The sequence below is a fragment of the Aulonocara sp. 'chitande type north' Nkhata Bay genome, linkage group LG9 (genome assembly GCF_057382095.1).
Source record: "Aulonocara sp. 'chitande type north' Nkhata Bay isolate Kocher_YH1m ecotype deep benthic linkage group LG9, A_spYH_male_GT1.1, whole genome shotgun sequence".
Lineage (NCBI taxonomy): Eukaryota > Metazoa > Chordata > Actinopteri > Cichliformes > Cichlidae > Aulonocara > Aulonocara sp. 'chitande type north' Nkhata Bay.
In genome coordinates this window covers 9,028,599-9,048,036 of record NC_141352.1, presented here as the reverse complement: position 1 = coordinate 9,048,036, position 19,438 = coordinate 9,028,599, and the positions used below count along the sequence as shown (strand labels likewise).

At 44.8% G+C, this 19,438-nt stretch overlaps 2 protein-coding genes across 8 annotated transcripts in view; one reads left to right on the top strand and one right to left on the bottom strand.

Annotated features, from left to right (window-relative positions):
• Window positions 1-1,254, top strand: part of unm_hu7910 (un-named hu7910) — a 42,584-nt gene extending 41,330 nt beyond the window's left edge. For all 7 annotated transcript variants that reach the window (XM_086305637.1, XM_086305635.1, XM_086305631.1 and 4 more), the window contains one exon: window positions 475-1,254. In XM_086305637.1, coding sequence (XP_086161763.1) covers window positions 475-625 — 151 coding nt within the window. In that variant the 3' untranslated portion in view covers window positions 626-1,254. The remainder of the gene's footprint in view (window positions 1-474) is intronic.
• LOC147321582 (clavesin-1-like) lies at window positions 998-17,131 on the bottom strand. Its single transcript, XM_086305638.1, has 8 exons — window positions 16,821-17,131; window positions 14,470-15,145; window positions 7,828-7,998; window positions 7,265-7,383; window positions 6,262-6,436; window positions 6,064-6,174; window positions 5,759-5,982; window positions 998-3,810 (listed from the first exon to the last, which is right to left on the bottom strand). Exons 2-8 carry the CDS (start codon window positions 14,569-14,571, stop codon window positions 3,732-3,734), a joined length of 981 nt encoding a protein of 326 aa, XP_086161764.1. The 5' UTR covers window positions 14,572-15,145; window positions 16,821-17,131; the 3' UTR covers window positions 998-3,731.
• Window positions 17,132-19,438: the final 2,307 nt, after the last annotated feature.

The following is a 19,438-nucleotide window of genomic DNA, read 5'->3' as shown; positions in this document are numbered from 1 at the left end:
CTTTTCTTCTTTCCTCTCCTTGATTTGTCACCTAATTCCTTCTTTGTCCTCTCTAACCTTGTCTCTTTTCCATGTTTCCTATCCTTGCTGTTTCTCTTGTTCTCCCCTCAATTCAGCCTTTTATGTTTCCTTTTCTTGTCTCGTCATCTTTACTTTCCTCTCTTTGTTTCCTTCTCTTTTCCTTTCCTTACCTTTTGTGTTTGGTTCTTCTCTGCATGTCTCTTCTCCTTGTGGAGTCCTCCCTTGCTTCCTTCCTTCTGCCCTGTGTCTCCCCACTTGTCTCTTTCTTTATTTCCTCTTTGTTTCCTTTTCTTGTAACCTTCTCCCCTTCCTGTGCTTCTTGTCATTTCCTTATGTCCTCATTTCATCTCCTAGTTTCACCTCTTTCTCTTATTTCCTCATCACCTTGCCTCATTTCCTTCTGTTTTGCTGAGGAAACTCTTGTAAACCCTTCTTTTGCGTCCTTGTCCGCAGGGAGTGGGAGGAAGGTAAAGTCCTCATCTTCGACGACTCCTTTGAGCACGAGGTTTGGCAGGAAGCCGACAGTTACCGCCTCATCTTCATCGTGGACGTGTGGCACCCGGAGCTAACGCAGCACCAGCGCCAGACTCTGAGCCCGATTTAGACCGGCCAGAACCGGCAGGCGGTGGCGGGAGGGCGAATCGCAGGAGAGGATGGAGGCGGGGTTTCTTCTTCTTCTGTGGTTCAAACAGCTGCAAACACTGACAGTCTGTGTGAGCCGGGCTGAGGTGTCTGTTTGCTCGCGTGTGGATAAACTACTAAAGACGGTCGAAGGACCAAACATCAGCCTGAAGGATGGACGCATCGTTGTTCGGGGTCATACTACTGACTGCCATCAAACTGAACTCATACGGTACTCGATTAAACCGGAACGGACCGGATCGCCGCGGCATTACAGATCGTTCTGCTCTGAAGAAAGACACGAAACTAAAAGAGTGTGTTTGTGTGTGTGTGTGTGTGTGTGTGTGTGTTTGTGTGTGTGTGTGTGTGTGTGTGTGTGTGTGCTCAACGTAAAACACTAAAACGTCCGTCGAGTGGATTCAAAGCAGCTCAGTAACAGCGTGAAACAAGAAGCCTTAACTTTAGCTCGACCACGATGCATTTTATTTTCCATCCAGGCGGGTTTTTAATTTCACTCTTTCATCACTTTTGCACAATAACACGGTCACGCGGGGTGTCACAGAAGAGGATTTATATTTGTATTAAAAATAAAAACAATAAAAACATGAACAAGTCTCTGATTCTGTTTGTTCGTCTGACTTTCTTCCATTCCTTTGTTCTTCAGCTGATCTTACGGCGGCGGCGAAAGTGTTTGAAGGTGTGCTGGCTCTGGTTCCTCGTGCTGTGCTCCAGCTCGTCCGTCACGGGATTATTTTAATCCTGAAAAGACTGAAACCTGGAGGCTGTGAAGCCTGTGCTCTCCAGCCCCGTTAGCCAGGCGTACAAACGGCACATACCTTATTATGACTAAAGAAGGAAAAAAGTCGGGTTTACAGCCAAAAATAATTCAGTCGACCCTTCAAAATAAAAGACACACTGTCAAAATAAAGCACACTGAGCAGTTTTGGTGTAAATGTTTACTTCTTTACATTCATTGAAAGGAAATACATTACGTTGGAGTCGAGTGGAGATCGGGTGTAGCCCTGATGACGAATCGTACACACTGCAAAAAAATCTGACAAAGTCACCGTTGTGTTTTTTACAAATACTCGACGGTATGTCCAGAGAAAAATCATCGACCTGCATGTTAAACTGAAACCTGAATCTTCTCTGCTGCAGGAAGTGAATCGACTTCAAAAATCTCAGGATAACATTTTAGCCCGGTGTGTCACTTTTTTGCAGTGCAATAATACTAATAACAATAATATTAATAATAATATACAATCTTCAAATACATTAGATTAAAAAACAACAAACAATGTTTTCCTTCACTGCAGGAGAGGTTAAAGGTGAGAGTTTGGCATCCTGTGGTTTCTCCACAGCAAAATCATTCCATGCATGTGATCCAGAGCTTTTATTTTGAAATGCCTGTGCAAAGTGGAAATAGGTGAAACTATTCTACCAAAGTGAAGTCTCCTTCACGCCAGCCTCGCTGGCTGAGCCGCGGGAACGTTCCCGCCTGCACTTACTTTCTTTCCTACGGAGATTTTCCCAAAGCTGCAGAAAGATTTGGCTCAAATTAAACAGTTTTCATTCATATTTAGGTAAAGATCATAAAAACTAAAAGTTTATTTTCACATTCAGAGGTTTGAAGGTTGGGTTTCACCAAAAAGGATTTCCTTTAAACACAGACTCGCCTTTAAATTTATTCAAAATGTTTCTTTAAAGCAGCTTTTACTGCAGCCCCACTGGGGGGCAGCAGAGCATGCTCTGCATTTCAGACATCTGAACTGGTATCTGTCTCCACGCCATCAATTTAGTACTGGGTGTCTTTTTGCCCCGTTTTTGGTCTCCACCACCTCCAGAGGGAAGCATTTATCTGTTTAGCTGCTGAGAAGCCACAGAGGCTTTTTCTTAAAGATTCAGACGTGCAGTGATGTCAACAATAAACCCAAGATGTTCAATTATTATGTAATTAAAACACTATTTTATTCTTGATATTATTAAAGATTTCGAGTTGTTTAATTTACTATCAGCTGTATACTGCAGCAGTAACAAATGGGTGGGTGTAAGCTTAGCAATACATTTAATAGCTACACTACAAAAATATCTTATGTGGTAAATATAATAACCCTATGTAGATTTTTAGCGATAATAAATCTTTAATGTGATCTAAAACATTTTTTATCTCCACTGTTACTCAGACACGTCGCAGATCTGTTCAGTGATAGAAAAACTGACATGTGAATTATAAAGTACATTTGCTTTTATTTGATGAAATCCCAGAAAAGATCCAGATATAACGCTGCTAATTTAATTAACTTGCACAAATGTGCATTATTGCTCATAAAAAGCTTTTCGAGTTATGACTCGATGAAACACAGACGTGAAGCAGCAGTGACTCACATATCGCTACGACGATGTTTGGCTTTTTGGATAAACGACCAAAACAATCTGAAAATAACTGTCTGCAGAACTTCCTTGAAAATAAGCACGATTTTAAGTTTCCTTCGGTATCGCAGTAACCCAGCAACAGCTACCTGCACATTTATGCACACACTGCGAACAGTAACTGCTAATACTGAATTCAGCTATTGGACTGATTCCATGGCAACCTTGTACTTCCTGTTTTTATCCCTGGAAGCAAAATGGGAACAGTAGTTTTCTTTGTGAGAAAACTAAATAACAGAAGGATTTAATGTTGTGACTGAATGTTGTCTCTGTTTAAATGAACCTTGTTGGTGCAACCCTCTCAAATCTAAATTTGATTGTAACTGTTTCTCCATAGCAACGTCTTTGTGAGGTTTTACATAAAGTTTCAACTCTGTCACATTTGGCCCTTTTTGTTTGTTTCTGACTCTGTTCACAGAAACTTCATCCTGTCGCGTATCTGAAGTCATGAGATAAACGCCGCTGGTGCACAACAGGCGATGACACAAACACACACACGTTTGATTTGTGTGTTTGTATTGCTGCTGCTTGTTGTTGTGAACATCAGGACAGATACTGCTGGCTGGAGAGAGGCTCAGCTGAGAGGCATTAGACGGCTCAGAGACAGGTCAGACTGTGTGTGTGTGTGTGTGTGTGTGTGTGTGTGTGTGCGCGTGTGTTCAGTCCAGGGCCAGTAGTGGTGTGCTGGTCTCTCTGTCCGTCTGTCGCAGAGTTCCTGGTTCCACCGCCGACTGAGACCTGAAACACAAACTCCTCCCATGAGATGACCAGCACACAGACTGTATATGAAAGATGGACATCCCACTGATTCAGCAAGCTAACAGAATACAGACTGTATATATATATATATATATATATATATATATATATGTGTGTGTGTGTGTGTGTGTGTATATTAGAGATGGACCGATCCGATATTACGTATCGGTATCGGTCCGATACTGACCTAAATTACTGGATCGGATATCGGAGAAAAATAAAAAATGTAATCCGATCCATTAAATATCACGAAAGCACCTCACAAAACTTGCAACACGCCGTAACTCACCTCAGAACGTTAGCACTCGGAGCAGTATGCATCACGTGATAGAGCGGCTGTGGCATGCGGGACCTGTCGGTGGTCTGGATAGCATGTGGAGCTTCGCTAGCAACCCGGCATTTCATCTCCGACAAAGTTATCCCGAGAGAAGTAAAGCAAGTGTGTAAGTCCATCTCTGAATGTTTGTAAAGCATTCCTGCGTTAAGCTTAACGAGCGACTGCCTCTTCTTGCTGCTACTTCAATCATGAAAATGCTTAAATGATCAGCTGATCGTCTGTCTGGTTTGTTTTTGGCCCACTTTGCACCAGAAAGAGGAAACCAGCGGCTGAACAACAGCAGCACGTTTAAGCTTGATCAGCTGTTGTTAGAATTTATTTAATATTACTTTCTACTCGAGGATCTTTTTCTACGTAGCTGACGCTGGTAACTGTGCAGGGGCGGATCTAGCAAAGTTTAGCCAGGGGGGCCGATAGGGCATTAACAGGGAAAAGGGGGCACAAAGACATACTTTTCTTTCTTATTCTCATTTAAAATGTCGAGCTTTTAATAAATAATTATCTGACACCCAAAGTTTTAATCTGATGTAAAATGAATAGAAGTCCATTACTGTATATAGTAACTATTAAGTCTAATATATATACCCTAGTAAGCTATAGTACTTTTTCCTTTGGGAAGGTACCATCTGTGCAGTCTGCAATTTTGTTGAAGAAAGATGTTGAATCTATTTAATATTTCTTGAAAAATAATTGATTTCTGTGCATTTTGTTTCACACTGCATCAAATTAAGGTTGATTACGTCGATTAAGCATCATGAGGTGGAGCGTGAGGGGTGGTTCCCTATTTTTTATTTATTTATTTTTGTTGTTGCTGGGAGTTGGAACCCTATTAGTTAGGTTGCTTAATATTTATGCTAAGTACTCTTTAAAATACCAGAATAGGGAGGATGGTGTAGGTCTAAGTTTATTAGATTGATCAGTATTGCTGAACTATGAAACATTTTTTTTTTGCATACAGGTATAACAGAATAGCTTTAGTGTAGTTGTTGTTTTAAACTTGAGTATGAACTTATACAAAATGCAGCAAGATATTTAAAAAACAGTTTTGTTGATTAAAAAACACTATATCGGATTCAGCGGAGCACCCAGTTATTAGTGTTGGGGGCAGTTAGCTTCACAGCGCTGTGTATTTACACTCTGTGGATGGAGCAGCTCGTTAAGATGGCAGCAGGTTTAAGCCTTGGGTGAGCTGCAGAAGCTTTTTAGATTTAAAATGAGGCCGTGTCATCCGTAACTTCTCAGGATCGACCCGGTGACCCATCGATGGCGAGGGTTTGGGGGCGGGGCGCGCACCTTTCTACAGGTTTATCTGTTTAAAAACACCGAGCTAAGAAACATTTCACGAGAATATCAGAATAAATGTATCAGACCTACTTTGAACTGTAACAGTTTCTAGTTTCTGTGAGTTTTACTTCATGTTGTGACGCGTCACATCTTAGATTGTGTTTCTTTGTGTTGTGTAGTGAGTCAGCCTTGTTTAGTATTGTGGTCAGATTTGTGTTTTCCTGTTGTGAGTTCAGGTTTTGTAAATGTTTCAAGAAAGAAATCAAATATTTAACTTCCTGCATCGGCCCCTTCGCTCATCCTCACCTCTTCATCATGTCCTTGTCTCCTCCTCCTCCACAGTTCTCCCTGACGTGCAGGGCGTCGTAGGTGAGCGTGTACTCGGTCTCGTCATTGTAGTCGGGTCCCAGCAGCGTTCGCGCCCAGATGCCCATATCGTACGGCGGCAGCGTCCCACCAAACTCGGACGGCAAACACTCGGGATGGATGAGCTGGTGGAGCGAGTTCAGGTTGTTGCCGTGGAGGAAGATCTGAGGACAGTGAGCGAGAAGGTTAACCTCGTAACGTCTGACATTAGTGCCAGAATAACAGGCGCAGGAACTCCAGCTCACCCTCTTCCTGGTCTTGTCTTTGAGGAACGGTTTGATGATGGTGTACATGGCGTGAATGTACCAGGGCTGATTCACAAAATGGATTCCTCCGAAGCGAGCCGGGAAACTGTCCTGAGGAAAGGAGAGCAGAGCAGGTCGTTTCACATCGTCTTCAATGTGAACCTCGCAGACAGAGAAGAGGATGGGGGGCGGGGCTACCTGGAGGCCTTCTATGGCCAGTTTGAGGATGTTGGGCGTGAGCTTGGACGCCTGTTTGAAGGAGAAGTTGCTCCAGTCGATGATGAGGATGAAGCCATTGATCTGGAGCTCCGGGTTTTCTATCAGGACCTCCAGAGAGAGCAGGATGGCCCGCAGGATGTCAGTGAAGGAGTTCCTGTCAGAGGGAGGCGTGGGTGTTAATCAGCAGCTGATCGATGGCTGCGGAGAGCGTGACGGCCCTTTAACCACAGCTCCGAGCTCTATTTTAGTCGGAGCAGTGACTCATGATTCGCCTCTTTGTGTTTTGGATCAATGCGGTGACGGCTGAGCGCGTGTGGGTGCGCACGTACATCACGGCGAGTCTGGGCCTCGCTTTGAAGCAAAGATTTACAGTCTGAAGTCACTGCTTTTATTTTGAAAACCAAAACGGTCTACCTGCAGAGAGAGGCTGCAGACGTGAGCTTTTTTCATCGCGTTTGCACCTTCGAAACAAAACTTTGACATCAGCTTCTGTCAGGTTTGACGGTCAGTGTGAAGCTGTGTTTCATTTCGATTCAGTTTCAGCGCCGGCGTGCTGAGCACGGTCGGATCTTTACCTCATACTGCAGAGCACTTCACGCTGCACCGAAGGTAAAGCCCAACATTCAACAATCAGGTGATTTATACAAATCGATGTAATGAATATTTAATGCAGTGCTGGAACGGCGCTGTCCGTCACTTTGTACCTGACGGCTACTCGCTACCAAGTCACATGTCAACAGCATGCTGCTCTCTCATTGGTGGTTGCTTCAATTGCTCTCTTGGAAGCTGGCAAAAGCTTCTCTACAGGTCGCTGGTGTTTTTCCAAATGTGTTTGAAAAGAATATATTTATCAATGTGTGTGTGTGTGAGTGTGTGTGTGTGTGTGTGTGTGTGTGTGTGTGTGTGTGTGTGAGTGTGTGTGTGTGTGTGTGTGTGTGTGTGTGTGTGTGTGTGTGTGTGTGTGTGTGTGTGTGTGTTTCACCTGCTCTGGTCCCAGTTGGAAGCAAACAGGATGAGGATTTTCCGGCCGTGCTGATCCGGAGTCTCCAGCACGCCCGGGAATCCGTCCGTCAGCGCTCGCTTAATGCCCGGGTCATCCACCTGACAACAAACGCGCACACGTGTTAGAGCAGCCAAGCGTCGGTGTTTCACTTCAGCAACATTCCCATCGTACACATCACAGACCAAAGCAGCCCCCACATGCTGGGAATCGGCTCCCTTATTCTTTTTTACAGTTAGGAGTTAGGAGCAGCTGCTGCAGACTTCCTGGTGTCACAAACTGTTTCAACTGCAGGAATAAGACCAAGAACGCCTCTCTCAGCTCATCAGCGTGTGAATATTTCTCTGTGGACATGAGGAGTGACCGTCAGAGATGTGGGAAGGATGCAACACGGAATATTTCCCTGAACAGCACCAACGCATCCAAACCAAAGGACACCGATTCCTCTGCAGGGGTTACAGTTTCCCCCGGTCAGGGACAACACAGCAGACACGACTCCTGAAAAAGACAGTTGATGGCTTGTTGTTGAAAACACAGAATCGGACCTTGAAGCTCTGGAACATGTCGAGGTTCTGCTGTCTGAACTGGAAGTACTGGGCCAGCAGCCTGAAGGTTTCCATCTGGTCGAACTTTCTGGCTCGAAGGAAGCGAAGGATGAAGTCGTCGTCCGTCCGCAGGAAACCGATGTCTGGCCTCGTCACGATCATGTCCCGAACCTTTAGACAGGAAGTCAGACAAACATCACAAAAGACGGGTTTAATAAAACAGACTCGTTACGCATCCATAAAAGGCAGCAGAGACACTGATCACATGACTTAAAGGACGTTTGTTTATGTCAGTGAATTATATTCATTCATCGTCGTCATGCTTCATTCATCCTTTGACTTGTTTTTGGTCACAAAGTGTCAAACTTCAGTCATAAATTTGACGTTTTTTAAGTCCTCATAAAACGTCTTGAGCTTAGAAACATTTGAATTTCCTCTAATCTGATTCATCAGGTAAAATCAGAACAAAATTAGATGTTGAACTGTTTGAATCGTGGTGGGATAAAGTGAATCTCATCACGCGTTCAAGTACACCGTGTGCTACAGCTTATGCAGTTTAAGGTAATAAACGTTTATCTAAAGTTTTCTTCAGTTATAGACCGATGGACAGATGTCACACCTCCTCCTGCAACCTAAGCCGTGTGTTTTTCTTCTGTCCAAGTTTGAACACATTGTGATTTCTTTTCCGTACTTTCAGGGTTTTTGGAATTCAGATCCAAGAAGACCCTCTGACTGCCATATTTGGAGTTCCACAGACCCTCTTAATATGACTCCCCAGCAAACTGAGATCTTGGCTTGGCTGTATTTGACTTCTTTGGAAATCGCCTCCATCTGCATCAAAATGCCTTAATGGTGTCCAGACATCCTCGAGGGCGGAGACGATCTCACTCACAGTGACGGGTAGTTCTGCAAAATGCATCCACAAGTGGACACTGTTTGTGGAATATCTCAGATCTTTTCTCTAGTAGTTAGAACGATGCAGTTTACCCACCTGCGACTAGATTGAAAAGAATTTGAAATTTACTCTTTTTTAAGGCACAGGATTTAAGCCCCCCCCCTTCTTTTATTTTTATTTATTTATTTATTTATTTATTTATTATTTATTTATTATCATAAAAGGTAGGCACTCATCAACAAATACACGTAGATTACTTAATTTGATAGACTATTCATACAGTAAAAACCTAGAAACTACAATATTCTCTTTAGACGCAGAAAAAGCATTTGACAGAGTTAACTGGAAATTTCTATTTGCAACTTTACACAAATTTGGTTTTGGATCCTCTTTCATAAACTGGTTAAAAATATTATATAACTCCCCAACAGCTTGTGTTAGAACAAATGACCAGACATCCTCCAGCTTCTCTCTCCTGAGGGGCACCAGGCAGGGATGCCCACTCTCCCCTTCACTATTTGCAATTTTTATTGAACCACTAGCAGCAGCAATTAGACAGAATTCAGTAATTAAGGGCATAAAATGCAAGAACGTGGAACATAAAATCAGCCTTTATGCGGATGATGTGTTACTCTTTCTCCAAAATTCACAAACCAATATCTCTGGGGTGATTGAATTGATAAACTCTTTTGCAAGAATATCAGATTACTCAATTAACTGGTCAAAATCTACAGTCCTACCGATTAATTGCTCCCTCCATAATTCCTCTTCTACACCACTGCAATCGGGAAATATAAAATATTTAGGTATTAATGTTTCTCCCAAGCTTGCAGATCTAACTAAATTAAACCATATCCCACTTTTAAAGAAGGTAGAAGATGATCTGGCTAGATGGAAATGTCTACCCATATCACTCATGGGAAGGGTTGCCGCTATAAAAATGATGGTCTTACCAAAAATAAATTATTTATTCTCAATGATCCCAACTAAACCGCCACAAGATTGGTTCAGATCTCTAGATTCATGTATGTCCAAATTCCTTTGGAAAAATAAACCCCCACGTATAAGCTTAAAAACACTACAAAAGACCAAGGATAAAGGAGGACTAGAACTGCCTAACTTTCAGCACTACTTCTTAGCCAACAGGCTTCAGTTTATCTCAGGATGGCTAAAACACACCCTCTTAGATGAACCTTGGCTAGATGTAGAACAAGCACTCTGCAATAATCTAGAGATCTCAGACCTACCATTTATCAGCTCAAACATCCAACGACATGAATGCTTTAAAAGCATCAACATCAGCTCTTCTCTGACAGCATGGTGGGAGTTTCTAAAATTGACGGCGTCTTCATTAATCCCATGCAAACGTACACCTATCTGGAACAACCCTGACATATTACAAAACAATAATATGATAAACTTTTCAGATTGGAGTGGTAAAGGAATCAAATATTTAGAACATATACTAGAAGGAACAGAATTTATTTCATTTGACAGACTAGTTACACAATATGGGATCAACAAGAAAAGATTTTTAGAATATCAACAAATTAAATCCATAGTAAAAAAGAAATTTAAACCGGGTCAAGTTGAACTACAAACACCACCAAGTGTGGTTCAATTTCTTACTCTTAAACCCCCCAAATTACTATCCAAAATATACAGAATGCTTTCTAAAACAGATGAATCAATATCACTTCCTATTGCAAAATGGGAAGCGGATTTATCAGTTAACTTAGACCTAAACTTCTGGTCTCAGATTTGCTTAAAAACCTTTCATCTAATTAGAAATCCCAGTCTTCAATTAATTCAATACAAAATATTACATAGAGTGCACTATACAGGTCATCGGATGTTCAAGATGGGCTTTACGTCTACCAACAACTGCTCACACTGCCAAACCAATTCACCGGACAATTATATCCACGCTCTTTGGTTCTGTCCACCAGTTCAGAAGTTTTGGCGCGAGATATGTGAGGACTTATCAAAGTGTCTGAAATGTAACATTCCAACTTCCCCCTTAGTGTGTTTACTGGGCAGCTTAGATAATGTCACTTCAGAAAAGAATATCGCCCATATGATCTTCACTGCCCTATGCATAGCCAAGAAAACAGTCCTCATGAACTGGAAAAATAAAAACAATCTTAATTCTAACCAATATAGAAATTATCTATTAGATTACATTAGTCTTGATACAGCCTCTGCCACCACATCAGATCAATTGCTCTGGGCTCCTTTGATCAGCTCCATCACCTAGTGGGGGTGGGGGGGGTCATAGTTTGGTCCCGCCTTCACTGTTGTGATTGGTGTGGGGGTAGGGACAGGCTTAGGGCGTCGGGGGGTTCCCCGGAGGCATCTTCCTTGGGGGGCTCAACCCGGGGTAGCGGTCATGTCCGGTTAGGGGCTCTGTTGGCTCTCAGGTGACTGTTTCCTCGCGGCTGCGTGCAGCGGGGCTAGGGGAGGGTCTGTGCTGACGGACGTGGGTTACTGACCTGGTAGCCTGGCTGCCCCTGGGTGGGTCCGGGATGGGCGTGAGGTTCTGGGGGCGCTCCGTCTCTGGGCTGGGGCCCGGGCCGGGCCTCGGGGGCTTGGGTCCTGGTTGGTGTGTTGCCGGGGTTGTGGGCGGGTGGGTGCATGGGGGCCCACCCCTGGAGCAGGGTGCCGCCGGTGCGTCGAGCCACCTGGGGGGCTCTTCAACTGGTGGGGGAGATTGTCACACCTTGCAGGAGCTTTCCTCTCCTCAGGAACTCTCTGCAGGAGGGGGAGATACAGGAGAGGTGGAGCAAGATCTCAGCCTGGGTGTTTATTGTCTTATGTAGTCTGGAAGATGAATGGATGGTGGGGTGGGTGCAGTTTTCTCTGTGGTGGGGTTGGGTGGACTGTCCCGGGCTCTGTGGGGCCGGGGGGCGCTACTGCACTGGGCCCCGGTCTGGATGGGCCTGGGCCCCCTTTCCCTGGCGGGTCGCGGAGTGTGGGAGTGCCTACTGGGGTCAGCGGGGGAGCTGGCCCCAGGGAGGGGTTACCTGCCCCTCCCTTCCTTCCCTCCCCATCTCCAGCTGCCTCCCTCTTCCCGCTCCACCACAACCACCCACACATGCAGGGCCTTGGAGTAGGGGTATGTCACCAGGGTGCAGAGGAGGCTACCCCCCCCCCCCCCCCCCCCCCCCCCGTCCTCTTCTGGCTGCCTCTGCCTCAATTTTATCCCACAACTTAGACATTCACATTACTCACACTCTCATTACACATACATATAGGATCTTGGGGGTGGGCACGATACACAGAATCCAAACTACCATCAGGGTGTACACCCCACCCCTGGCATCGTTGCCCACCTCTCAATTTTAAATACACGTAGACATTGAGGGCTAGCAGGAGGGACCATGCGCTTACCTGCTGCTCCTTGGCAGGTAGCTCCATGCCCTCCTGGGTTTTAATTGCACCTTAGAACACACATGCATCAACACTACAATGAGCGGGTGGAGGGAGGTTTGGAGTCTTCTCTCACCCCCGTTCTCTGCGACCTGCTGGAGCGGGGGGGCTAGGAGGAGGAGTTGGCCGTCCGACTGCGGTCTGGAGTGTGGGGCCTCCCTGCTGCTGCGGAGTCGGGGCGGTCTGCCTCCCCCCACCGCAGGGAAAAGGGAAACACCACCTGGGTCTGGGTGCAGTTCCCCCCTCCAGGGGCAAGGGTACCTAGACCCGGGGCTTAGAGTACGCTTGGGGAGTGTGATCGTGTGTACAACGTCTCTTTATGTCTGTCTCCACGTTGGTTGAGTGTGGAGTAAGTGCATATGAGAGCATGAGGGTGGGAATGGATGTTTGTATCTGTGTGTGCCTGTATGTCTGTGTCTATATGTCAGGTTGGGTGTCAGACGCCACCTCTCTGGGGACATCTCAGGCCCTCCAAGGTTTGGAGGCCTATCTCCACCCACCACCACTTCCCCTGCCAGTGGCGGACTCCCTCAGGTGTCGGTGCGTTGGTGGTTCTTTGTGTCCGGGGATGGGCGTCCAGGTACACACCGGCTCACTCCTTGGCGGCTGCTTATCGGGGCCTGGAGCCTGGGGCTCGCTCGGGCCACTTCGGAGGTGGGGTGCCCCCGGCCTCTCGGCCTGGGGCTCGGTCACTCAGGCACAGCTGGCTGCCGGCGGAGCTCACGGGCGCGTCACTGCAACTCCCCCTGGCTTCTGCTCCGCGGCTGCTGAGTGAGCCCTCATCTGGGACTCTCCTCAGCTCTTTCTGGGACAGTGGTGCGGCTGCCCCTCTGTTGGTCTTCCTTGGTCTCTTGTGTTCTGGGGGCCTCTGGATGTCTGGAGTTTTGATCTCCTCCACACCTGCTTCACCCCCTGGAGGACGGGGCTGTGGCCCCCCCACACCCTCTAGCAGATCATTACATGAAGGAACCTTTTAAAAAAACAAAAAACAAGCGCGTCCATGCTCACAGGTGTACACACGGGTGATCACACCCACAAACTACACCCTTTTTGGCTCCTACCTCAAAGCACACTGTGTTCTGTTGATCTTATGTGCTGCACAATAATGTTTAATATTTAGTATTTACTGTCATATTCCCATATATCATTGTGATGTTGTTTATTCTATTACTCTTGTTCTCTTCTGCTTGTTTTTCTTTTTTCTTTCTCAGCAGGTGATCCAGGTGATTGATATATGCATTTTTTTTTCTTCTTTTTTTTCTCTGCCCGTTCTGTTGGTTTTTGTCTTTTGCCCTTCTCCCCCGTCCCTCTTCTCAGCTGTTTCTCTTTCCCTCTTTCTTTCTCCCCTTCTTTCCCCCAGTCAAGTCTGTCCCGTATTCAGCAAGTGAAAATAAAATAAACAATAAAAGGTGAATCAAATGGACCATTACGGCAAGGCTGGGATGGTCAGTTTGGTAAAGTAAATCCGTTGGGCATCTTTCTTTGCCTTTAGACAACAATTCTGATGCAACAGAGCCAAACGGGACAGGCCAAAAAAAAGAAATTTTTTTTTTTTTTTTTTATTGTTTAATTTTAATTTTTGTTTTTTGTAATTACATTTTTTTAATTTTAATTTATTTAATTTATTTTTAAAATATTTTTTCTTCATTTTTTTCTTCTCAATTTTCTGTTCGTGTGTTGTTATGATGTTTTTTGTATTTGAATTTGTCTTTTGTTTAACAAGAAAAGGTAAAAATGATTGGGAAAGAAATGTTTGAGAAAGTAAGATGCATACAATGTACACAAGTTTGTAGAATCTCTTGATAAAAAATAATAATTTATCTGTGAAGGAAAACTGAAAGAAAATGAAGTGCAATGTCTGTTTCCATCCATCAGCTAGTTTTACGTGAGTAATAGCAGCTGATGTGTGAAGAGGTGACGGTGCAGATTCTCCCGTCACAGGTTTAGCCTGACGAGAAACATCTGTACTGTCTACTGTCAGCAGTGACCCCACACCACCGAAGAAGAAGCTATCAGCAGAGTTTAGTTTTGCCTCCCAACCACCGAGTGTTGTTGACACGTCATAAAGTGCAACCAAAGCAATCAGGAGGTTTTGCGTGCAGCGAGAACAGAGAAACCTCGTGCATCTACTTGGAGCTGGTTGGGGAAAACTCTTCCCTAGCAACCAGTGGCTGCTGGGGGTCACCAGCTGGTCTCTACGCCCGTGTGACTGATGGAGGAGTGTGGTGGAAGTGATTTGCAGATACAGCATCACCTGAGCTTCGTCTGACTCTGCAGACCTGCCTGATCTGACTCAGCTGTGTGGTGCAGCCGTGTACCTGCTGGATGTCCTGGTGCAGGGTGTCCGGGTTCTCGTTCAGCTCCAGTCGAGCTTTCTCCGTCGTCTCCGAGCTCAGGCCGGCGTGTAGGTGAGACATCATGGGGTCTCCCTCTGGATCTACTCCCGATGCCCAAAACGGTTTGCCTCCCTCTGACACGGTGTCCGAGCACTTCCTCCAGTCCAGTTTTAAAGAGTAACACCTGCAGGACGGTTAGTTGCCCTTTGTATCAGTAACACAATCGTATTTGCTGTGCGTTTGTGACGCGTGATGTCAGATTTCAGCTAAAGGACGAGGAACTCTTTGATCCTTTCCTGTGAGACAATCATGTGTATGTTGCACAATCTGCTGCTGCAGCTTATAGAGGGACAATCATCACCGCTGTCTTCTTTTACATCGTCGGCTCTCGGGAAGCTGAACGTCCTCAAAGTCCAGAAAGTCCTCTAACCTTTGGGCAGAAAAAGAAAACACCAGCTTTTGGATTTTGCTGCTGTTCCCGTCCTAATTCTCCTTCCTGTCGACATCCCGCCTCCTCCTGCTCTCCATCGTGGCTCTTTCAGGTTTCATCCGGTCATGTCGCTGAATCTCTGCTCTGTCATGGCGAAGCCACTTGCGACGAAAGGTCCTGCTGTTCTGCACTCGGTAAAGATGAACGGGTCAGTCGGGCCTCCTCAGCCTGGGAGAGGGGACAGATGGAGAGGACATGAAATCATCAACGAGTGAAGTCACTGAAGATCAGAGTTCTGCACACAACGAGGGCTTGTTCCTCCACCACCTCCTACACACAGGCGGTGGAGGCTTCAGTGTGTCTAAACTAGAGCTCAGACATAGTGAAAATGGTACCAAACACATGGATGCACAGAGATAAAAAGTCAGGCCAAAGCTGAAAGCTGCATTTCTTCTGGTGGCCAGCAGAGGGCGACTCCTGGATGCAGAGAGACTTGCGGTGCTACAGAAGTCAACGAGGAAACACCCTTCACTGCCTGCTCTGTGAGATCATGGCTCAAGTTTCAGGTCTTACCGGATAAATGTGGGTTTACTGTGGGCTGCAGTGGGCTTACCCACAGATAAGTGTTTGACCAGCCCACACACCCCCACAGTTCACCCATCCCCACCCACTGTGGGCCTGCACGGGCATGTTTGCTGGTCAGAGCTACAGATATGTGAAAGTGGACATGCACAGCTGCTCCTGCTGTTCTATAATCAGTAAAAATATCAGCTACGTTTCTTATTGCAGAAATAAAAATACGGCCCAGGGGCCGTAACCGGGCCACCAAAGGGTCCAACCCGGTCCCCTGTAAGGAGGGAATCCATGCAGGATGTGGAAGAGCTTAAGCTAACTCGTCAGGCAAAGACGCCGCCATGATGCGCCGCCATGATGCGCCGTCGCTGCCGAAGGAAAGCTCCTTTTTTAAATTACACATCAAACATGAACTTCCTGTTTGTTCACTGCAGACGAGCCTTTAAAAAACTGAAACAATCGAGTTTTATATCAGAGAAATTCAGCATTTTATTGGAAAGATGTAATTTTTCAGCTTTCATTCAGTATTTTATGGGCTCGTTTGTCTCTACTGCAGCATTTATTATTATTATCTGATAATTCTTTGTCTCGATGATTTTTTAATATTTTTACAAAATATGTTTCTGATTTTAATTTTTTTTTATTTTCTTGATTCTTTTGGTGTATTTAGCTTCTATTTTGAATTTCATGCTTTAATATTATTATTATTATTATTACCTCGGACTCAGTTCCTTTAAGTGCAGTTTTTATTTATTTATTACAAGTTTTTATTTTATTTATTTTATTTTTTTAATTCTTATTTTTATTGTAGCGTCTTTATCTCGACATATTTTTTAGATTTTTATTTCATGCAGTTTCTTTGTCTCCAAATGTCTCCACATTTTTGTAAAAATTATTTTTATTATTATTTTTATTACAGTTTGGTTTTCTGTATTTTTTTTTATCGTCTTAATTTTCTTCTTTTCTCACTGTTTCCTATTTTGCGCCCTGTTCTTTTCGGTGCTCCTCTGTCTTTATTTCTAATTTCACGGAGGGGGTTGCTGCCTGCAGACGACCCTGTGCTCTGGCCCGTAGACCCTCCACCCCCCTCTCCACCCAGCTGTCTCCATCTGCCGCGGCATTAATCGCGTCAGGCGCGCAGTCTGTGGTCCTAGCATGAAGGCAGGAGCTGCCAGAGGCTACTGGAACATCTGGCACATCTGCAGCAGTTTCCTGATGTTTGAGGCTCGTGCTCAGGCTCAAAGTGACCCTCCGCGTGCTCGGGCTGCAGGTGGAAACCTGAAACATCCCAGAGGACGCGCTCACCCGCATTTTAAAGGGAATTACTCACAGAGCTTCCGGCAGAGCTGCTGCTGGTTCAATCCCGGCCGTCCTGACTGGCCCGACGGCCCTCCGGCGGTGGTGCTGATGCTGAGGACGGAGGAGGAGGAGGAGGCCATCGGACAAAAGAGATCTCCGTTAGAGCCCAACCGGAAACAAACCGACATGAAATCAAACGGCTCTGAGAGGATGAAGCGCGTGCTCGTGCATCATGAGGAGGAAGAGGAGTAGGAGGAGGTGCGTTTCCACTTTGTGCTCCGACAGAAGACGTCAGGATGCTCCCACACTGTCACTCCTCAGTCATGAACAGCACCGCTTCCGGTCAGCACTTTCAAAATAAAACTCACTGACCCTGAAGTGAAGCGTTTCAAACCTGCGCTGATGACCTTCATCTGTGAACCCTCTAATCTGGCCCCGCCCCCTAACTCTCAACGTCAGAATATTAGGTTAGGCCAAACTGGCCATTGTGTGCATCATGTGGACTGACTGACTCCTCAGTGTCACATTTGACATGTGAGTCTTTGGTGTTCGGCTCATTGCTGCAGCCTCTGGTGGACATCACAGGAACTGCAGTTTGTGCTATTTTCCGGTTCCAGAGGAATTAGCTGAAGAGGACCCGTGCTTTGGGCAGTCAGCTTAGCTTAGCATGTTGTTGCTGATGACACCAGCTAAACGGCTTGAACCTTCTTTTTTTCTCTGATTGTGGAGGTGCTTCATTTAGCCGTTGGTTTTGTTTGGCCAATTAGCTCAGCTGGTTAGCGCATCGTGGGTTTAAGCCCCATACTGGCATCAGAGCTTCAAATTCTTCAAAGGTGGAATTACTCACATGAGGGCTTCAGTGCTGCTCTAAACAACTATATTACAGGCATCTGATATATCAAAATGAGTATTATTTGCAGGCAACACAAATAGTTTTTGTTCTGGGGGGATCTAAAGCAGCTGCTGGATACAGTTACTTCAGAAATGTACAAAATTTTAAGAAATGGTTTAACAGGAACAAAATATCTCTAAATCTCAGTAAAACTAAAATAGTCTTATTTGGGAATTCCCTTAGAAATGCACAAGTGCAGATTCATGTAGATGGTGTGGAAATTGAAAGAATACTTGAACATAAGTTTCTTGGTGTGATTATAGATGATAAATTAAACTGGAAGTCTCATATAAATCATATACATAACAAAATTTCAAGAAGTGTCTCAATCTTGAGTAAAACACATTCTGGACCACAAACACTCCACATTATTGTTCCCTGATTGCACCGTGTTTGCATTACTGTGCAGAGGTTTACTTGTTCGCTATCATCAGTCTTTATATTACAAAGAAGGGCCGTAAGGATAATCCATCAAACTGCTGACAGAGATCATACAAATCCACTATTCTTAAAATCAACAATTCTAACATTCACAGATCTGGTTCATTTTCTCACTGCACACATTATGTATAAAGCAATAAACGACCTGCTTCCTGACAATATTCTAAAACTGTTTTCTAAAAGGGAACGGGGACACAATTTGAGGGGGGAATTAAATTTAACATCCTCGTATCCGTACAACTTTAAAAAGTTTCTGCATCTCTGTGTGTGGAGTGAAGCTGTGCAACAGACTAAGTAAAGATATGAAGCAAAGTCCGAGCACGGCGCAGTTTAAACAGCGGTTTAAGGATGTGGTTTTTGCAGCGTACAGGGAGGAGGCGGAGATCTTGTCCAATATTTTCATGTGTGTGCGGGTGCACGGGTATGTTGGTGTGGGTGTATATATCTGTAGGTTGTGTATCCTTTGAGGTTACTGGGGTTACTGAAAATGTGTATATGTGTGTATGTGTATATACGTATGTATGGATAGATAGAAAGACAGATACACATATAATTAATACATTTAAAAAAAAATACACGTAACATATAATGTGATTGTAAGGAGGTATTTCTGCAGTCTGTTGATTACTAGACAGTGGACAGGGGGTGGGATTAAATAAGCTCGTGCTTCTTCCTGCTGCTTTTTGAACATGAAAGTTATTCGTAGTTGTTTTTGCTCGTTTTCCTTTTGTTTTGCTTTGTTTGTTTGTGTCTTCTTAATTCTATGTTGTTGTACTTTTTCAACATGTTCAAAATAAAGATTCAATCAATCAATTATCTTTATTGTAGCGCTGTGACTGTTAGAGAGTGTATTTGTACACCAGATGTTGAACTTTTATCCGTGTCACTGCGCCCTTTTTATCTCCCTCGTGAGTTTCCACAACTTTTTATAACCGTAGTTTACATTCACCCGAAGGCTCACCCCGCCTCCACTTGCAGCATCATTTCAGACGTAGTACAGAAGCTGCAGGCGCTTTCTCCTGATGCACCAAACTTTATAATGGGGGACTTTAACCATGTCTCCCTTGAATCAACTTTGGGCAATCTGTATCAATATGTATCCTGTCCTACCAGACGGGATAAAATGTTGGACCTTTGTTACGGATCGGTGAAGAATGCTTATAAATCGCTCCCGCTTCCTCCTCTGGGATCTTCTGACCATAACTGTGTGCATCTTCTGCCCATCTACAAAACTGTCTTAAAACGAGAGAAGACAAAGACTAAGGATGTTGACATATGGTCAGAAGAATCTGTGCTTACCTTGCAGGAATGTTTTA